This window comes from Chinchilla lanigera, unplaced genomic scaffold, assembly GCF_000276665.1.
Source record: "Chinchilla lanigera isolate Chin_1 unplaced genomic scaffold, ChiLan1.0 scaffold00087, whole genome shotgun sequence".
Lineage (NCBI taxonomy): Eukaryota > Metazoa > Chordata > Mammalia > Rodentia > Chinchillidae > Chinchilla > Chinchilla lanigera.
In genome coordinates, this window is record NW_004955488.1 from 7,843,492 (window position 1) to 7,864,261 (window position 20,770).

Sequence of the window (20,770 nt, forward strand, 5' to 3'; positions counted from 1 at the left end):
CAGGCAGAGGCGGCACCAGGCCTGAGGGGCTCCATGTACAGCTTTGACTGCCTCACAAACCATCTGCTAAGAGAAAGGGGCGACCTTAAACTCAGAACGAAAGAGAGTGAGGTCTGTTTTCTACTCAGGATAAGGCAGAGCATGCTGTCAACTGGCTGTGTCCCATTCTTCAGACCTGGAGACTGTGGCTGAAAACCCACTCTCTGAGCCCTTGGGCCAAGCAGAATAACACAAATGTGTTCGTGGAATGTAAAACAAACCATGAAATGTAATGTCATTGACTGTGACCAAACCATGAAATTTCTTCTTCAGTAGACTATTAAGAAACTCCTGTAAAAGAATTAAGCTATTTTTGTAAAAAGGTATGGTAGATTGAAATCTTTCCCACATCCTTAAAATTAGTAACCTGTAATAAAATGGAGCCAGTTTTTATTGTTGATTTGCCTCCTCAAAGAATTCCTTTGACAGTCCCCTACTGGTGGCTGGTGATGACATCCGATTCCCGCGGCAACCAGGTTCTGCTGCAAAGCCCTCTCTGCACTTTGGGAGCTCCACACACACACAGGCCCCTTTCCACCTATCCCGGTGCCCTGCGCTGTGTCACTCTCGCTACACCAAGCCCTCTCCTCTGGCTTCCCTCACAAGAGCCCCCTCTGCTCTGCCAGGACTGGAGGAATGCCAAAGGCACCCTCACCTTCCTCTACTCAGACTTTGCCCGCGAGGTCCCCTAACCTTGCCAAGCCCGAGCCCTGCCACTGGGCCCCAGACCCTATTTTTTCTACCTCCCTGCGGACCTCACCCCACCATGAACCCCACAGCCTCAACTTCACCCTCTCTGCAGCCACCCAAGGGCCTCCCCTCAAGTCAGCTTCTCTCACTGCATGTCTTGAGAGGCTCCTTCATTTATTTCCTAAAGAGCGAGTTCTTTCTGCTTTGTGGCAAGCACCATGCCAGATGTTAGGGAGATAACAAAGAGCAGGCCATAGTTCACCCTTCTGGTAGGGGAAATGAGGAACCTTCTCCCCAAAGGAAAACAAACAAACTAACACTTGTGGTGAGTTACACCAAGAAAAGAGGACCTGAAACATTAACCAGAGGCAGATAGAGAGGCCTTAGTAATAAAGGAGGATTTGGGGATAAGACCTAAAGGATAAAAGGAGCCCTGGGAAGAGAAGGGAGAAGACTATGTCCAGTGAAAAAAACAGCATGTGCAGAGGCCTGGTACAGGGCTGGTTAGAGGAACTGAAAGCTACCATTGTTAAAATACAGAATGCAGTGGATGGTCCTGAAAAAGCTGGCCAGGATCTGACCATCAAGGCCATGGTTAGGAGTTGAGAACTTAGAATTCATTCTGTTTAAATGACTATACGACCTCCAAACAGAAGTAGCAACTTCAGACCTGTGAATATAGTTCTCAGAAGAGTAGCCTGGCTTAGAAGTACAAAAACTGATGTGTTCAGCACAGAAGTAGTAATTTACATCCATCAGAACACTCAACATCACCTGAGAAGAGAAAAAAAATTTTTTGAAGAGGGAAATTAAAAAGAAAAAGCCTGAGATGAATAACTGTCTTAAGGACCTAGAGCCAATCCTTAAGAATCCAATATTCAATGTTTGCAAAGAGTAAGAGAAGCCACAGAGAAGGTGCTACTGAAAATACAAAGGAAAAGCTCAGGAGTGAAGGATGAAGAGCACTAGGTGGAAAGTTATTGAGTGCAGTGCTCTTGGAAGGACTGGTACAGAAGCACTTATCTCCTTCTTTATCGTTTCTACTTCTCAAAGCATTATCCCCTCCAGTACCAGGTTAGGTGGCAGGAGAAGAGCACTGTCTGTCTGTCTCTACTGAGTCCATCTTTCCTACTCCTCCTCACTCTCCTGGTTTCCTACTGGCCTGTGCCAGTAAGCAAGGATCACCCTGTCCTTTGTAAAAGATTCCATGTCTTCTCCATTGAGTTTCCACTCATCCAACTCCTTTAAAAGTAGTTCTCCTGTCTTTTTCATCAAAAGAACAAAAAACAAAGAACAAAAACAAAACAACACAAAAACTATTAAAATGATATGGAATTTCAAATCAAGATAATAGGAAATCAACAGTGGTTGTTGTATTACTGTTATCTTCAAAGTAGTTGCTCAGATTACCAGATGCAGGTACGCAAGCTTGATCAAGCAATTAAACATGAACTGTTCCTTTCAATAAACCAATAGAAATTGGTAGTAAAATTATCTTAGCTATCTTTTGTGTATATGCACATTTTTTTTCCTTTCCTTCTTTCTTTTCTCCTTTCCCTAATCTGAGTTGTTCTTTCCTATTGAGCAGTTTCTTTCCCTTTCACAACATCTATTGTACCTTTCAGATTGTATCTGCACTTTCAGGTTATTCCACGAGGGAGACAATATGATGTTTACACATGTGGGTCTGATTTATTTCACTTATGCATATGGTCTCTAGTTGCATCCATTTACCTATAGAAGCCTGCTTCCCTTTCCCTTGGTCCCTTAAATGTCTGTTTCCTAGGTGTTTTTAGACCCCTTCTTGGAACTCTCTGTAATTTCTTGTGTGCCCAAAGCTTTAACAATCACCCCATGTTGGGTCTCCAACCCAAATCCCATGCCAAACTAATCTTTCTCTCAAGACTCAAGCTCTTATTCTCAAATCCCCGCTAGCAATTTCTACAGCAGAGCAGTCCTGACATTTTAAAAACCATTATTTGCAAAACCAACTCTTCACCTTTACTCTGAAGCCTTCTCTTTTCATTATTGCATTTGTATTTATGGTGCAAACATCTTTCCATTTGAACTTTCCGAGTCCTTGTTGACTTAGTCTTCACCTTCACCCTAGACAATCAATAAATGTATTTCTGTTGAACCTCTTAAACATATGTCTCTACAGTGCACCCTGATACATTCTTTTAACTGGCTTCCCTGCCTGTTGTTTCTCCCTATTCCAAACCATTCTGTACATTTGCTGCCATAATTTCAATTTCTAAAAGCACCACAATAGTGCATACTGCTTTAAAAACCTTTCCTAAGTATTTCTCAGCTCAAAATAGGGAGCTGAACCCTTATCCCACCGTACAATGTTTCTGTTCATTTATTCAGTACATATTTATTGATTAACTGTAATATGCCAATGTTCTGGCATTCAGCACGGAGCAAGACACACTCACAGCCCATGTGAAGTTTACTTTCAGGTAGGGAAGTCAAACAAGAAGCAAGTAAATTTGTCAATTTTTTTTTTTATAAATACATAAAAATGAACAGAGTTAGGACTTAAAGAACAGCTGGCAAGAAGCTATCTTAAATAAGGTGAAATGGATTAGTCTTCTTTAAAAATATGTTTTAATTGACATACTTTATGTAATTGTATTTATTTATGAGGTGGAGTGTGACGCACACATATAATAATGATCAGGTCAGGGTAATGAACATATCTATCATGCCACAAATTTGTCATTTCTTTATCTTGGGAATATTCAAAATCTTCTCTTCTATTTTGATTGTTGTTTTTGCTTGTTTGGTTGGGGTTTTTTTGGTACCAGGAATTGAACTCAGGACCTTGCACTGGCCAGGTAGGTGCTTGTGCCACTGAGCTATATCCCAGGCCTTCTCTACTATTTTGAACTCATCTATTATACCTTGATGTCATACTGATCCTTGGCAGCCATAGTTAGGTGCTACAGAATGGTAGAAGTTACTTCTCCTTCCCATGTGCACCCTGGGGCCCATTAGGCAGGGTTGATCTTTCTGTGGAGATCAAAGTTGAGCAGCTGCCTGATAGGAGCCCTCAGAGTGAGAGAAACCCAAACATAAAACAGCAAGTCTGGAGAACCTCAGGCAGGGAAAATGTGAGAGTGCTGCTGAAGAGCAGGGCACATGTGATGGAGGAAGGGGATGGAGTGTGGCAGAAGACTGCCTCTGAAAAGTGGGCCAAGGCCTGATGGTGTAGAACCATGTAGGCCACAGAGAGAAGGCGGGACTTTGTCTTAAGGGCTATAGGAAGCTCCTGGAGAGTTTGACCATGGGAGACACATGGTATGATTATCATTTTCAGACACATTCCCTGAGGTGCTGGGGATACAGTTCAGTGGCAGAACACTTGCATAGCATGTGTAAAGCACTGAGTTTGAGATCCAGCACCACAGAAAATAAAAATAAATTAAATTAAATTGTACAAAAGCAAGGTATTCCTTGACCTGACTTTAGCATATTTCATTAAACTCCTCTTCCACTAATACTTTTTTTTTCACTATAAGGTGACAGTATTGTATATATGTATGAGATTCAAAAGATGTTATAATTTATGAACACATTGAGGAATCATCAAATCATGCTAAGTAATGTATCCATAACTTCAAATCCTTTTGTTTTTTGGTGACAACAACAAGTATATTTCTTTAGCCGTTTTTAAATAAACTATATACTATTATTAACTGTATTCCCAATGCTGTGCAGTAGATCTCAAAAACCACATCTTATTCCTCCTATTTGAGGCTTTGTACCCCTTGACTGTAGTCTGGTGGCTTTCCACCTACAGCCTCCAATAACTACAATTCTATTCTCTGCTTTCATGAGTTTGAGTGCTTTAGATTCTTCCTATAAGTGAGAACATGCAGTATTTACCTTTGTGTGTTTCTTTCATTTCAGATCATCTCATCAGCTTGCTTTTGGTTACTTTTCTGTATTTGCTGAGACAAAATATCCAACACCCCAAATTAAGGAAGGAAAGGTTTATTTAGCTCACAGTTTGTGGAGGTTTCAGTCCATACTCAGCTGCCTCCAAGGCAGGGTGGCATGGCACAGGGGCAACAGTTTAAGGTGGCAGAAGACAGCAAAAACAGTAAGAGCTAAAGGGGGGAGAACAAGCCTCTTTTCCTCCTTATATTATACACAGGCTACCCGCTCTAGGGTGGGTGTAGTACTAACACTGTCTCCATGCCCTCTTCTCCCACAGGCTTAGAAGGATCTTAGCCCCCTGCTGAGTCACACAGTTAACCTTCTAAATTTCTCAAGTTGACACAATGAACATCCTAGAGCAGCAAGGGCATGTCTTGTGCACTCCAAGATGTAGAACTTCTGAATCACTTAGTTAAGCTTCTAGACTTCTCAAGTTGACACAGTGTATCAACCATTACAGTACAGAAAAAGTGTTTGACAGAATTCAAAATCCTTTCATGATTTAAAAAAAAATCTCAAAAAATTAACCATAGGAAAAATGTAATAAAGATTATATTTATATTATATTATGGCAAAAATGCAATAGAAATTATATATGATATTCCCACAGCTAACATTATACTCGTGGGAGAAAAATGGAAAGACTTTCATTCACCATCCACAGTAAGACAAGGGAGACCATTTGCCCCTTTCTATTCAACTGAGTACTGAAAATTCTCACCAAAGCAATTAGACAAGAGAAAGAAATAACAGGCATCCAAATAGGAAAAGAAGAAGTGAAATTATTGCTGTTTTCTGATGACATTATATGTATAGAGAAACTCTAAAGAGGGCAGACAGATAGAAGCAGAGAGAGACAGAGAAAGAGAGAGAGGGAGAGAGAGAGAACCAGAACGAATAATTCAACAAAGTGGCAGGATTAAAAATATCAACATACACACAAGTCGGTAGAATTTTTAGTACACTAACAATGAACTTTCTGGAAAAGAAATCAGGAGAACAGTCTCATTTAAAATAGGTATCAAAAAATAAAGTACTGAGGAATAAATGCAACCAAGAAAGTAAAAGATTCAGACATGAAACACCATAAAATGCTAATGAGAGAAACTGAAGAAGCCACCTGCTGAACAAAGTACACTTTCCAGAACCTTCCCTGGTGTACTTGCCTTTCTGCCACTGGTCACGTATTTCCCTTACTCAGAGCCCTCTCTATCATTTCTGCCTTTCAACATGTTGCCCTTCCTTTAAAACCTAAGTAAACCTCAACCTTCAGACTCACAGTAACCAATCTGTGCCTCCATCATAATCTCTGTCTTGCCCTATTTTGTAGTTTAATTACTTGTGTGTGACACACTTCCCTTACTACGATTTAAACATCTCAGGACAAGAACTGTACACCTCTCATCTCTGTTCCACTACAAATCATAACATGTACCTCACACATGCCAGAACTCCAGGAAGAGCTTGCCAAAGCAGTGACTGGACAGCCTTCATTAGCATAAATGATTGGGGCACGGATCCAGTCCTAAACCCATGGTACTATCGTTTCTGTATCACTCATGGTTATCGGCTTATTTAAGTAACCTTTCTGTGAAATACACTTAGAAAGATGGAAAATTGTGTTATAGGGGTGGAACAAATATGTAGGTTATTCCTTTCCTTAAACAAAGAGAAGTCCTCTTATGCGTCATGGAAAATTAAAGCACAGTAATAAAATATGCCAACAAGACATGTTGAATAATGATTTAGTGGAAATGTTGCTTTACCTCCTGCTCCTATGTCCTAACTTCCCTCTCTGAAGTACTTAAGCTGAATGTTTTGTTTATTTTCTTTTCAGATCACATTGACAACTATTGGCTATGGAGACAAAACTCCCCTGACTTGGCTGGGAAGGTTGCTCTCTGCAGGCTTCGCACTCCTGGGCATTTCTTTCTTTGCACTTCCTGCTGTAAGTATCTCTATGACAATAAAACAGTTTAAATTAGGTTTCAGAGGTTTATGGGAATGAGCTGTCACAAACTGATATGCTTGGGAACTTATCTGTGTCACTGACAAACACGATTGTTCTAATATACTGTTGACTTTTCTAAATATATCCAGGTGGATACTTCATAAAATATGGTTTTCCCTCAAAGGCACTTGAGACTTTAATACCAGCTAGGTTTTTATGGCCAAATAACCATTCAGATGGCATCACTTCTCAGCCAATATGCCACCAATGCATGTAAAGTATTTGTAAAGATTTAAAGATATCTTCATCCTACACTGCTCGTTCCCATCTGGCTTATAATGTGTGCTTCTGAAGAGACAGATGTATGTCCGTGGAGTACTTTCTTCTTCAGATCCATTTGCGTGAAAAGCATATGACCTTAAATGGTTTTAAGTGTGTCCCGTGATTTATTCTTTGTGCCTCTGTCATTGATTTTTTTTTAAATAGCAGTTTCTGCATTTTATCAAAATGAAGAGCACATTTATCTTCCTGCTTGCTTCTGATTACTTTCTTCTTAGTGGATGAAGTTTGCCTTCCCAGTCATTTCATGCTCTTGTTCATTTAAAGGCAGTTGGTCAAAACACTACTTGCCCCATCCGCATCTCTCACCTTTGGCCACTCCACCTGGGGTGGGGTTGGTGGAGTCACTAGCAGGGAGGGTGGAGGCAGTGACCTGGACTCCTGTGCCCAAGGGAAACAGACAAGGTGTTCCTGCAGACACAGGCTGAGGCTTTGGCATAGCCTCCACCCAGCAGGGACTGAAAGCACCCTCCACAGGGGGCCAAAGGAGTTGGAGGTCACCTGGGGACTGCAACACCACAGCCATTAGCTCCTGGGCTCCCCCTTTGCCTGGCAATGAAAACAGAGGACACTTGTCCTGCTGGTAGCCAGGGCCAACTCCACACTCACCAGCTGGTTCTACTCTGGGCCACTCAAAATCACAGAAAGCAAACTGAGAGGACTTATGCCTCTGCTCAGGCCTTGGGCCTCAGTTTGAAAATGTGTCACATGCTGGGTGACTATGTTAGCTTGCCGGCGCTGCTGGCACAATGGACTGGCTGTGCTGAACAACAAAAATGTATTGCCTCACAATTCTGGGAGGCTAAAATCAAGGCACTGACGGGGTGGATCTTTCTGAAAGCCTGGGAGGAGGATCTGTCTCAGCCTCTCTCCTTGGCTTTGTCCGTGGACACACCTTGTCCCTGTGTCTTCATTTCCTCCTTGTTCTGATTCTTCTTCTTCTTACTTCATCAGCCATATTGGATTAGGGTGCGCATCCTGATGACCTCATTTTAGCTTGATTACCTCAGTAAGGACCCTGTCTTCAAATAACTTCACATTCTGATATATAGCGGTTCCCACTCCAACATAAGAATTGGGGCTGGGGTCATAATGCAGCTCAAAACAGTGATTTGAGTATATTTCTTCATCATTATAAGATAAGAATGAAAGAGCACAGAGAGATTTCGTGAAGGCCTATGTAATAATGTGTGCTTTTTGGGAGGAAAACTCAATGTTACTTCTCTTTACCAGCATGAGTATAAAAATGCATGTCTCCATGTAGAAAATGATGAAATCAAAAAAGAAAGAAAAATCAACTCATCTGGCAATCTTAACAATCCAAAACAGAGCAAACAGAGCAGAGACTCAGTTTTCAGATTCCCTACAGAAGAAAAAGACCTTAAGAAACAGTAAAATGCAGTCTTGGGGATTTTTTTTCTTGAAATAGTGGCACAAATACCTGCTGTTTTGGGGTTTCTATTTAGCCTGAGACCACAGGCAACACTGAGTTGTTAAGTGAGACAGTGTGTGGTCTCGAAAGAGGGCTACTTGAGACCTAATTTATAACTGAGTCTTCATTATCAGAGAAAACTCTGATAAACTTAGCTAGATAGTTTCACAAGTCTTTGTAGATTATAAAACAGCAAATGTAGGGCAAGGCTGGTAGAACAAATACTGAAACAGGAAAAGAATGGTGAAAAACCTCACAAGGGAGAGGAAAGAAAATTTGTAAGAACCATAGAGATATAGCCATTCAAAGTAGGAGAAGATCTGCCAGGTCCAGTTAGTGCCTAGTTCTCCCACCTCTGGAAGCCAGCTGCATCCAGCATAGTGAAATATGTGGACCCCATCATGCAACTCCAGACCATTACAAGGGGTTAAACTGTGTCAATAGGTTGGGCTAAGGTCTGAGGCTAAGTAGTCACTGTTGGAAGAGTTTCCTACGAAGTGCTTACATTTTTTAATGCAAGTTGAATTAACAGATGCTGGAAATCTGAAAAATGTATGTGTATAAAACAGTGTCATAATATGGTGTCCTATCACTGTCAATAGACGTTACCTCCCCTCTGGTTCTTTCTATTGCCACTTCATGGTGAGTGCTGTTACGATCTTACCCTGTGCGTCTGCCAGCCAACAGTGCTGTCTGATTGACACTTAGGAGAACATCTTCCTGAGGAAATCATAAGTGGATGTGAGCTGCTCCTTCCCAGGAATCTTGAAGAAGTGTGGCCATCTGCCTTAGTTACTTTTCTCTTGTTGCTGAGACAAAATACCCAAAGCCCCCAAATTAAAGAAGAAAAGGTTTGTTTAGCTCCCAGTTTGTGGAGGTTTCAGTCTATAATCAGCTGGCTCCACAGCAGGGTGGCAAGGCACAAGGGCAACTGTTTAAGGTGGCAAAAGATAGCAAAACAGCAAGAGCAAAAGGGGGGAGCAAGCCTCTTTTCCCCTCCTTATATTGTATGCCAGCTGTCCGCCCATGCCACACCATCTCGTGTCCTCCTCTTGCACAGACTCAGGATGAATACAAAGTAAAGACCCTGGCTCCCCGCTGAGCTGCATAGTTAACCGTCTAAACCGCTCAAGTTGACACAAGGCATCAACGATGGCACCATCTTACCTTCAAAGTGGAAAGACTCTTGCCCACCGCAGAAGCCGTACTTCCCCAGCTCCATTGCCAACCACTCCCCTTGGAGCCCCAGAGACAACCCCAACTCTTCCATATCCCTCTGATGAACCCGTTGCTCTCCTCTCTCAAGAGTTCTCTTCCTCCCAATAGAGACTCCCGTGACAGGTACCTTTTCACCAATGAAGAAGCAATTGAGTTTAAGGGAAGCAGAATTCCTTGAGATCACCAGCTAGTAGGGTCAATGGGAGGACTAGTTCTGTTTGACTTGACATTAACCTTTCAGTAACTATTTATAGTCAGTACCTATAATAATTAGCAACATTAACAAATATGATAATTGTGCAATAAAATATTAACAACTGTTGAAAATCTTTCAGCATGGCTTGTCTGCCATGTATGAGATACAAAACAGGCTTATTTACTCTGGGAAATAAGGAGAGATAATTGTTAAAAATGTTTACCCGAACATTTTTTTTGAACTTGGTGTTTATGATTCTCTTCTCAGCCTAGTACTAAAATTAAAACCTAAAACTTTAAGTCTTGCTCTCCTAAAAAATGATTGAAAACAAAACTCATTTTCAAATGTTTTCATCTATGGATGCTCGTTTTGAAGGACTGGTATGTATGTCTGAAGATTAAACGGTGTCTCCCTCTGTGTGTGTGTGTGTGTGTGTGTGTGTGTGTGTGTGTGTGTGTATCTCAGCAGACTTAAAAATACTTCTATTTAGGTGCACTGAGTAGTATATGGAAAGAAAGGTAGAAGAGAATTGGAAAAGGGCCATAAAGAGACAATAAGCAGACCTGGTTTAATAACATCTGTAATGTACAGTCTGGCACAAGAGATATGGAACAAACAGTTGCCATCTACTAATACATGCTTCTCAGCAATGCCAGTGTGATTTTCAGCACATTTAAGTTTGTTGGTAAATGCTAAATTTGTGCTATAAGCCCTGTTTTCATTTCCCAAGGGGTATCCACATGCTAAGTGTTTAAAAATGATAACTATTACTGCTGTTAACTTAATTTCTACAAATCCTGAATTGTTCTCCAGAAGAGCAAGCTATGTACAAATATGAAGGCAGTGTGTGTTTATCTAATACGATATAAAGAAGTGCTATAAATGCTGATGTTTTGTATTCTCTTATATGCTTGTACTTTGATATTAAAGGGAGAATAAATCTTTCCTAAATAACTTTATATTACAAAGAAAAAAATTAAGAGTTGTGATGACTTGAGTTAATCTGAATTTGGAAATGGAGGGCTGTTTTTATAACCTCTAAGTTATGAAGAGCAAATATCGTTTACATGTGCAAACCAGATCATAGGAACCAGGATTTTATAAAGTTTAGTTTGTGTAATTACAACTTATATGAGATGGAGATCTCAGCCAGCGTGAGACACACAATGAAAAAAAAAGAGATGGAAAACAGAGCCTATGAGGTCATGGCTAATTTCAAGGTACAGTCATTTGTCCTAATTAATAATGGAGTAGATTTTTCCTCATTAATAGCACAGAGTATTTGTGTATTCAAAACATGATTACATTAGTTATTGTCTGGTTATTGTCACAGATGTGCTCAGAATTGTGGAATCTCAAAATAAGAAAGAAGGTTAAAGGCTATCTGGAGCCCCAAAATATGTCAGCCAAGCTGTCACCAGCTGAGACTTAACACCTTCCAGAGATGAAAAACCCACGGCCTGTCCAGGCAGCCTATATCATCTTTAAACTTCTTAAAGTAAAAGAAAGCATTTCTTGCCTGTGGAAAATACTGACTTCATGCTTATGAGATGTCCACCTCTAACCTAAGGGTTAGACTCCTTGAAGTTTAATAAAAAGCTAATAATTTATAGCTAGCAAGTAAAATCCACAAACTTGAAAGCAGAGGAGCCCCAAGTCCCATACTAATAAAGTCAAGAGTATAGACAAAGCCCAGAGACTGAATATAGCAAGCTCTGAAAGGCAACCCTATGCTGAGACAAAAAGCATCCTCACAAATGTGAGACCAAAGCAAACTGCAAAAGAAAAGGAACATCAAAGAAGCAGATCTTTGGCAGATCCACATGATAAGCAGAAGGAAAGGAAACTAGCCAAAAAACTCATGTAAACATGGGGGAAGATATTAGCCTTACTAAGGCCAAAATCCAAATAGGTGAGCCAAAAGCAAAAAGGTAAGGAATGCTAACAGGGCCTGATCAAAACAGAGGAAAGCAGGAACGTGCTTCGTAGTGATTCGTGCTCTTGTCTTTACTATACACAAAGGCAAAATGAGAAACCTTCCCTATCTTCGGAACTGACTGCCTGCTCATCTCATCTGGATAACTGTCCCCCTTTCTCTGCTATTTTACTTTGCTACAGTAGAACTGAAGCGTCATGAAGGGTTACAACTAGGACAGGTTTGAAACACCCGCTCCCTATGGCATGGATGGAAAATATGCATGTTGAGTTTCATCAAAGTGCTACAGGTCCTTCCAAGGAGACAGCAGCAAGACTAACTCTCCCAGCTCAGACTCCAGCTGTTCAAAACAGGGGTTCATGTTTTCTAAATTATATCACTAGATAAGACCTCTCACTCAAATTTAATCACAAAGAAATATCACAAAGAAAGCCTCTTCATTTTTTGACTGTCATTTTTTTTATTTTTAAATATGGTGCCTCTCACTATACCATTAAGACAATAAATGATGATACTTGACTGACTTGCTAAAGAACAGAAGCTGTTACATCTCTTAGCAACATGGCCCGACAGCTTACTGTTAGCTGGCAGTATAACAGAGCTGACGGCATAATAGTGTTTTAGTAAGTAGCATTTTTATTATGGACAGGTCACATACTATTTGTCTCATCTCAGGCTCATTTTAGAGGTTTGTAAAATATATGTATTATTTGACAGGGCTGGCTTTTGAATTTTTTAAAAAGTGCTATTTTTATATTTGGTTCCAGGGCATTCTTGGCTCCGGTTTTGCATTAAAAGTACAAGAACAACACCGTCAAAAACACTTCGAAAAGAGAAGAAACCCAGCTGCCAACCTCATCCAGGTAACTGTCAGGGCAGTAGGTAGATGGCAACGTCTGTCTCCGTGTGTGCTTGTTCAGTTGCTTTCGAATACGTGCAAAGCAACTAAAGCAACTTCATTGCTTTTCTGCAAATGAAGTCAGAACTGTATAGTTTTGGGTCTGGGAAGGTATTCCCCTTTTGCCAAACAGAAACATACACTTTTTCACCAAAAGTTCCATGCATTGTTCAAACAATTAATCACACAGCAAGGATGTGTGCAGGTTAGCAGTTGTGCTGTTCTGGGAATGACTAGTACGTCTTAAGAATTACAAGGTGGAACATAATTGATCACTAAGTGATAGAGCAAGACATGGCAGTGTTCCCTGCATTACAATTATTTTCTACGGTCAGTGTGTACCACTGTTCTGAAAAATAATCTGCCTGTTTAGAATATCAAGGTTTAGCACTCATGGAATAGCTTTCAATTCTATGTAAGGAAGTAACTTGAAATAGTATCTTAGTTTAAGAGTGGGTGGGGCTGGGGATATAGCTCAGCTGCACAGCTTGCTTGCTTGGCAAGCATGAGGTTGTGAGTTCGATTTCCAGTACCAAAAAAAAGCAAAAACAAAAACAAAGACAAGAGTGGGCAGTATTATGGAAGACACCAGTGTTTGAAAACATGAAACAATAAGCATGTTATTTGAAGACAAACATGATTTAGCATTTTGTTTCCTGAACTCAGAATTTGCTTTAGCTCCAAAAGAAATGCTTCTCCTTTTGTTATCCTTATCTTTTGGGAGTAAAACCAGGTAAAGGATCAGCAATTACATTATTTTCTAGACCCGTAATATTGAATTAGCATTCAATTATGGGCAAGATGATTCTATAGTTCAATTTTTCTCCTCCTGCCAGACAGGTGAAGCTCCAGAACTTCTCAACTGGAGCTGTTTGGGATAGCAAACCAAGATCCTAAGAGATTCGTCTTCATGTTGGTGTAACAAGCGTGCTGCTCTAATTCAGATCGCAGGTTTGAGTGGCTGAGTTAATAGAACATAATCTCTGGTGAACCTTATCAGCCTTTATCTGTAGCTCTGGGGATGCAGCCCCTCCAAAAGGAATGAAGCTAGGGGAGAGACCAAGAAATAAAGCTCCAACACATCATGAAGACCTATTTGTCGCTAAGGATTCAACTGGGACATTAATTTTCTAATCAAGTCATTCTGCAACTAGGTATTGATATGAAAGTGGACCAGTAGGTATGACTTCTAATACAAATAACTGAGTCTCTATTTTTAAAATTTCCCAGTTTTAAAACAGAAAGTCAACTTCATTTTCTTAAAGGAAAGGATCCCTAAGTAGTAAGAATTTAGACTCCAAACGATAGTGTCCAGAATGAAAAAAAAGTGTTATGCACTTTAGGATACGCACACAACACCCAGAGGTCCAGAGCCCTTCATCCTTTAGTATTTTTATTTGGTGGTTCATGCTTCCATACATGTAACAAATTTTGCTCATTATTATTTTTATTCTCAATTTCCCTTCACTCTAGATCAGTACTTTCCAACCTGTGAGAATCAAAGATATCTTGATAGGCTCCTTGTTTCTTCCGGAAACCAAGGCCTGTCTGCGTATGAAACCAATAACACATCTTACCGACATGTAACCTCTAGAGCATCAGCAGCTGTGTTAGAGAGGGAGCCCTTGGAGAAGTGTCTGATGCGTATACCAGTTGTGATGCTACACAGCTGTGATGACCCATATGATAATCATTACTTACATGCAGCTAGTTAAATGTAAATTAATTAAAATCTAAAACTTATGGCACAAGACACTTAGAAATGTTCACTGGTTATTACTGACTTTCGGCTACCACATTGCACAAGCCCAATACAGACAAAGAAAAAAGAAATTTTTTCATCTATTTGTCATTATCAACTACTAAATTATGCAGAAGCAATTTCCAGTAGAACTTCAAAATAAATTGCTATTTCTGCATTAAATCATCGGAGCAGAGGCATTTTGATGTACACAACCAAAATAAGGCAAGGCTACCTCACAAGTAACCCATAAAAGAAGCGGCTGATTGAACTCTTTTGCCTGGAGACTTGAAATTTCATTTTTTGGAACTTGATTATGTAATATATGTTAGGATCAGCAATTGAACTTGTAAAAAATGTAGGCAACAATAAACCCAAATTGTGAATTTTTCTTTTACTTTTTTTTTTTTTTTTTTTTTTTTTTGTCTTTGTGAGACAAGTTCTCACTATGCAGTTCAGGCTGGTCTTGAACTTACTTTGTAACCCTGGTCTCGAACTTGCAATGATCCTCCTACCTCAGCCTCCCAACTGCTGTGATTACAGGCGTGCACCACCATGCCTGGCTTCTTTTACTTAAAAGTCCAAATTTTAGGTTGTTTGTAGCAGAAAAGGATGCAAAATATAAGGACTGATACAGTCAAGAATGCTTTAAAATCTGATCATAGTTTCATGAGTCAAAATAGAATTTACTAATTTAAAAAGCAACTACTTCCTCATTCAATGTCATCAATTTATTATGCATAAGAACAATAATGTAACAATTATTTAGCTCATCACTTATCCTCAACACAATCTTTGGGCAAGATTCAGGGCTTTGGGCCTTGATTATAGATTGTAGAAATTTATTTTTAAGGATGCATTGTATTGAAAACTCAGGTCTCATATGCTGACACATTCATTTTCTTACCCAATAAACTTGATTTGCTTTGCTGAGCATAAAAGGCATCAAGAGCAAAAGTGACCTTATTTGTCTTAAGCCAAAGCCGCTGCCTTCTTACAAGGGCAAATTGCTTTATTCTTTGGTTGATGAGAGAATTAAATTAAGTAGCACATCGGGGTTTTGGTGAAAAGTTTAAAACCCTGGTAGTTTGCAGCACATTTATTTTTATCAATATCTTTGAATGATTGATTGAAATTTACTTTTTGTTTCAAGTGGAGCAGTCTGAGAAAAGGAATCAGCTTTCAGTCACATTTGGAAGACCTGGGGCTGGGGATTTAGCTCAGTGGCAAAGCGCCTGCCTGGCAAGCGCAAGGTCGTGAGTTCGGTTCCCGGTACCGGAGAAAAACCAAAAAAAAGAAAAAAAACGCATTTGGAAAACCTACTTGAATGTCACAACTTTTATTACTAACGCCTGAGACTCATGAAGTGCTTTGCAGTCTGCAGAGGGCTTGCAGTGCACTATGTCACTTCATCCTCAAGACAAGCCTAGGTGGAGGTGGGACCAAAATCCCTGCTGTTTGATCCAAATCAGTTACTCCTTTCACAAACAGAATTGCATCTGCTACATGCACTATGGAACCTGGGGATTAAAGATCCTTCAGGAGCTCCATGTCACAGCACGACTCGTGGAGAGGCTAGACCAACTCAGGGCAGATCCAAGGCACTTTCCTAGAAGCAGAAATGGGGAATTGGGTAAGCGTTTGAACAATCAAGACTGACAAGGGGCTGGGGATTTAGCTCAGCGACAAAGCGTCTGCCTGGCAAGCGCAAGGTCGTGAGTTCGGTTCCCGGTACCGGAGAAAAACAAAACAAAAAAAAAAAAAGAAGACTGACAGATAGTGTTAATTTCCTTCAGAGAAAAGATTATATGTTTCCTTGAGGAAGTTACCTAACCCAGAAGAAAACTATACATTGAAACGTTGGCTTTTTCTTAGCCTTCTTCTACCTGTTACCCTAAAGAGATGCTACCGGTCCATACTCTCAGGTTACTTATACTGGGATGATACATCTTTCTCAGTGTTTGAATCATAAATAAGAACAGAAAAAAAAAAAAACTGATGTAAAAAACATGATGGCAGAAAAAAGGGAAGATACAGTTGTGAAAATCTCCCAGAGAGCAAAATAAGACAAGAGATGAAAAATAAGACCTAAAAGAAGAGTAAAGGACATTTCTAAGAGTGCCAAGATCCAACTAACAGAGGTACCTTAGACTATGGGGATACTAAAGGGAGGACTTCACCAGAGAATTACATTATGTTCCTCTGGAACTGGAGGGCAGGACTGGTTACAGTAAATAAAAACACCCACCAAATGCCCGGCACTGTAAACCAACAATTTCATTCCAGGATTATCATAATGAGATATCAGGACATCTGCAAAGACAGATCCTAAGCCCTGTCTGGGTGCACATAGCCAAAGGATCAAGAATCAGGATAACATTGGACGTCTCATTCATAACTCTAGTGTTAGAAGACAGTGAAGCAATGCATTCAAAATCATGGCAGAAAATTACTTCCAACCTAGAATTCTGAATGTAGCCAAACCATTTATGCAGGGTAAGAGTAACACAAAGACGTACCCATGGACAATCTCAAAACATTGGTATTTGCCCTGACTCCAGAAAACTATGTCAGCAGGATTGCTCTTCCAAAACAAGGAGATAAACCAAGACAGTAAGAGGCATGACATTCAGGAAATGAGAATTCCCACTCAGGAATGGGTAAAGGGTACCCCAGGATGAAAAGGTGGGGAAGTCCCAGGATCACAGGCACAGCAGGTTGAACGCTGATGGAGGAAAAGACTGTGAGCACCAGGAAAACCATCCTCCAGAGTACAAGAAAGTGAAACTGAAAGGTTTCATGATACATTGACAAGAGGCATTTTAGAGACCCAGAAAGGCGATCATGAATGTGTTCATCATAGCTACATGAAGGCAAACCAAGAAATTAAAACAAGGCAATAATAACTCCAGGAAAAACAAAAATATTATACAAGAAAGAGAGTAGTCATGACAAATTATAAGACTACACTGGGAACAATAGCTACATGTTCATAGTAATGCAAACACCAACTAAAATCGTGATGTAAAAATACTGGAAGTACGAGATGAGATGACAGGGGCATTAAGTAGGCCACACTATTTTGTTTCATGGTTAGAAGTTAATGGGTAATGCCTGAAATTGAAAAATCAAGAAATACAATTATGAGCATAATCCTTAAAAATAAGGATTCTGAACAGAAACGACAACTCCAAGAATGAACTGGTTGCCACTGAAAAACAGAAATTAATGTGAAGAGGAAAAGGATCGCGGGATACATCCTAAATTTTGCAGGACTAATATTCTGAACTGCACACCTTTAAGAAAATAAGTTCCGTGTTAACATAGCTTGAGTTGGCCAGCTGAAATTTTCTGGGCCATTTCCACAAATGGTCAGACTTGCCATAAGTAAACTACTCCGGACAATGCAAACTAAACGCTCCCCTTAAACTGAACGATCCTGACATAAAATTATAGAGCAATGTTCAAGTTTTATTCAACCACTTAGAGCACCCACACTGCTTGATAAAATAGCAAATCTGCCTTTCATGCTTCTTGTGAGCTTGTCCTTTGGAGTCAATACACCGTGTAAATTAACCACAGGAAATCTCTCTAGAGTGTTGCTTTTCTCTTGCCCACCACTCTGTGATTTGGGCCTTAAGTATAGGAACATCAGGTACTGTCTCATCTGAATGTGGGTTTCAATTTCAGCTGTGAGAAGCAATTAGATGGGAGCAAAAGCAGGACCAAGTTATTAAGATTTAAAAGTAGTTGTGCTACACTTTTCACTTTCATTTTGACTGTTAAATAGTAACAGCCCTGTGATAGATACCACTGGTTCCCTCTGCGCCTCTCATCTACAAGACATTTCTAGGAGAAGAGTAATGAAGGGAACAAGAGGTTAGCTGTTAAGATTACTTTTATAGAAAAAGAGCAAAGAATCCAAGTCTTATTTTAAGGAAAGTCATTAATTTTCTCAAAGGGTCCCCAATTCTTTATGACACTAACAGGTAATACCTTGGTCCCATGTTTTTGTTGTTGTTACACTGTTGCTTTGGATTTTTTTTAACTGGAATTAACTAATGCATGGACATGCTCTACAAATCCCAGTCTGTTGATCAAGTGGAAACTTCAGTAGAAGCAGCACCTGCGTCCTCACTGCACTGAGGGGAGGGATCTCTGGGTTCACTGCCACAGAAGGAAGTATAATACAAAATTCCTGTTTTCATTGGTTATTCTAGGTGACTAAAAGTTGTGCATGTACAGTGACAAAAACTAACACAGGACGTTGTGATGATCATTATTACATGTAAAATGTTAAGATGCTTAGCACAGATTTCCACAGCTTCATCATTTAAATCACCACAAGCATAGGAGCAAGTCTTCAAGCAAAACATCCTGCCCTAAAATATTTTTTAGATCTCTTCTTGAAGACAAAATTTTAAAAACCCCTCATGTTCTGCTACACACTCTTCTAGTTTATCATGGCACTTACTGAATGTTTTACTGAGGTATGAAGTGTGTACAGAGAAGAACACGCAAGTGTTGCCTCGGCCGATGAACTCAATTCTCTCCATGATCCGGGTTGCAAACCAAACTGAATGAGAACTGAATCAAATGTCTCCATAAGGTCAACATGGAACCCAACCATTGAATTTGATTTGGTTCTCATCCAACTAAGTTTGTGACCAGAATCACAAGGAGAATCAAGTTCATGAATCGAGGCACCACAGTATTTCCTAAGAGAACTTAGTATTAGTGCAAAACCAGCCCTCAGATGAAAAGTGTGTGACCTCCTATGTGCTTTTTCTTAACCACTATCCTACAAGGGTAACTGCTGTTTACTTCCTAATAGCATAAATTAATTTTGCCTGGTTTTTGTACTTTATGGAAAAGTATTCTTTTGGGTCTTGCTTCTTTCACTCAACATCAGTTGTAGAAAGTTCACCCATATTGTTAAGCATAGCTACAGGGAACTATTACCATTATAGTATTCCATTATCTCACCATACCACTGGTTTTATATTTATGCTACTGTTCATAGATGTCTGGACTTGTCTATCTTTAGATTATTAGAAACCAATGTACTACTGGCAAAAGAAAAACTTACATGAAGACCCATGGAATAAAAGTAAAGCCCATGGAGTGACAGCCGTCTGATTTTTGACAAGATACCAACAACATATGCTGAAAAAAGACCACCTTTTTGATAAACAGTGCTTAGATCCTTACCCCTCACCTTGTATTAAAAGTAAACCAAATGAATCAAAGCCCTATATATAAAAACAAAAACAATGAAAGTGCTAGAAGACAGCAAAGGAGAAACTCTTCAAGTCATAGGCCCAGGCAAAATCTCCCAGATTAGGAAGCCAGTGGCACAGGAAATAATAGCAAGAATTGACACAGGGGACTGCCCCCAATTAAAAGCTTCTGCACAGCAAAGGAAACAACAGAATGAAGAGACAACCTACTGCTAGCTATGCTTCTGAGAGAGGATTAATATCTAGAACATATAAAAAAAAAAACAAAAAAAAAACAAAACAAAAAAAAATAGAACATATGAAGAACTCAAAAAATTAACATCCTAAATAAAAGAACTCAATAAAAATGTGGGCAAATGGACTGAATAAACACTTCTCGGAAGTACTAGCCATCAGAGAAATGCAAATCAGAACTACTTTGAGATTTCATCTCACCCCAGTCAAGGCTACATCAAGAATACAAGAAGCAGTGAACCCTGGCAATGAAATGGGATGAAAGGAACTCTCCTACAGTATTTGTGGAAGTGTAAACCAGTACAGCTACTAATACCACCACTATGGAAGTCAGCATGGAGATTCCTCAAAATAATAGAAATATTTGATCCACTCCTGGGCATATTCCCAAAACATTTAAAGACTGCATGCATGCATACTCATCTCATGTTTATAGCAGCATGATTCTAAGCTACAGACACAGCCAAATGACCATCAGTAGATGAATGCATAAAGAAAATTTTATATAGATATAGAGGTAAAGAAAGAGATAGAGATAGAGATGGGGTAGGGGTAGCGGTAGGGATAGGGATAGTGATATATACATATATTACTCAAAAGAAAAATGAAGCTAGGTGCTGGGGATTTAGCTCAGTGGCACAGCGCTTGCCTGGCAAATGCAAGGTTCTGAATTCGATTCCCACTACCAGAAAAAAAAAAAAAGAATGAAGCTATATCATTCACAGGAAAGATAATGGAACTAGAAACCATCATGTAGCCAGGCATGGTGGCACACACCTATAATCCCAGCACTCAAAAGGCTGAGGCAGGAGGATCGCTGTGAGTTCGAAGCCAGCCTGGGCTACAAAGTGAGCTCAAGGTCAGCCTGAACTGCATAGTGAGACCCTGTCTCAAAAAGACCAAAAAAAAAA

At 39.8% G+C, this 20,770-nt stretch overlaps 1 protein-coding gene across 3 annotated transcripts in view; it reads left to right on the top strand.

Annotated features, from left to right (window-relative positions):
- Kcnq5 (potassium channel, voltage gated KQT-like subfamily Q, member 5) overlaps nt 1-20,770 on the top strand; it is a gene marked incomplete at its 5' end in the record, with an annotated part of 521,894 nt that overhangs the window by 436,859 nt on the left and 64,265 nt on the right. For all 3 annotated transcript variants that reach the window (XM_005404480.2, XM_013504414.1, XM_013504415.1), the window contains 2 exon segments: nt 6,512-6,622; nt 12,514-12,609. In XM_005404480.2, the coding sequence (XP_005404537.2) occupies nt 6,512-6,622; nt 12,514-12,609 (207 nt within the window).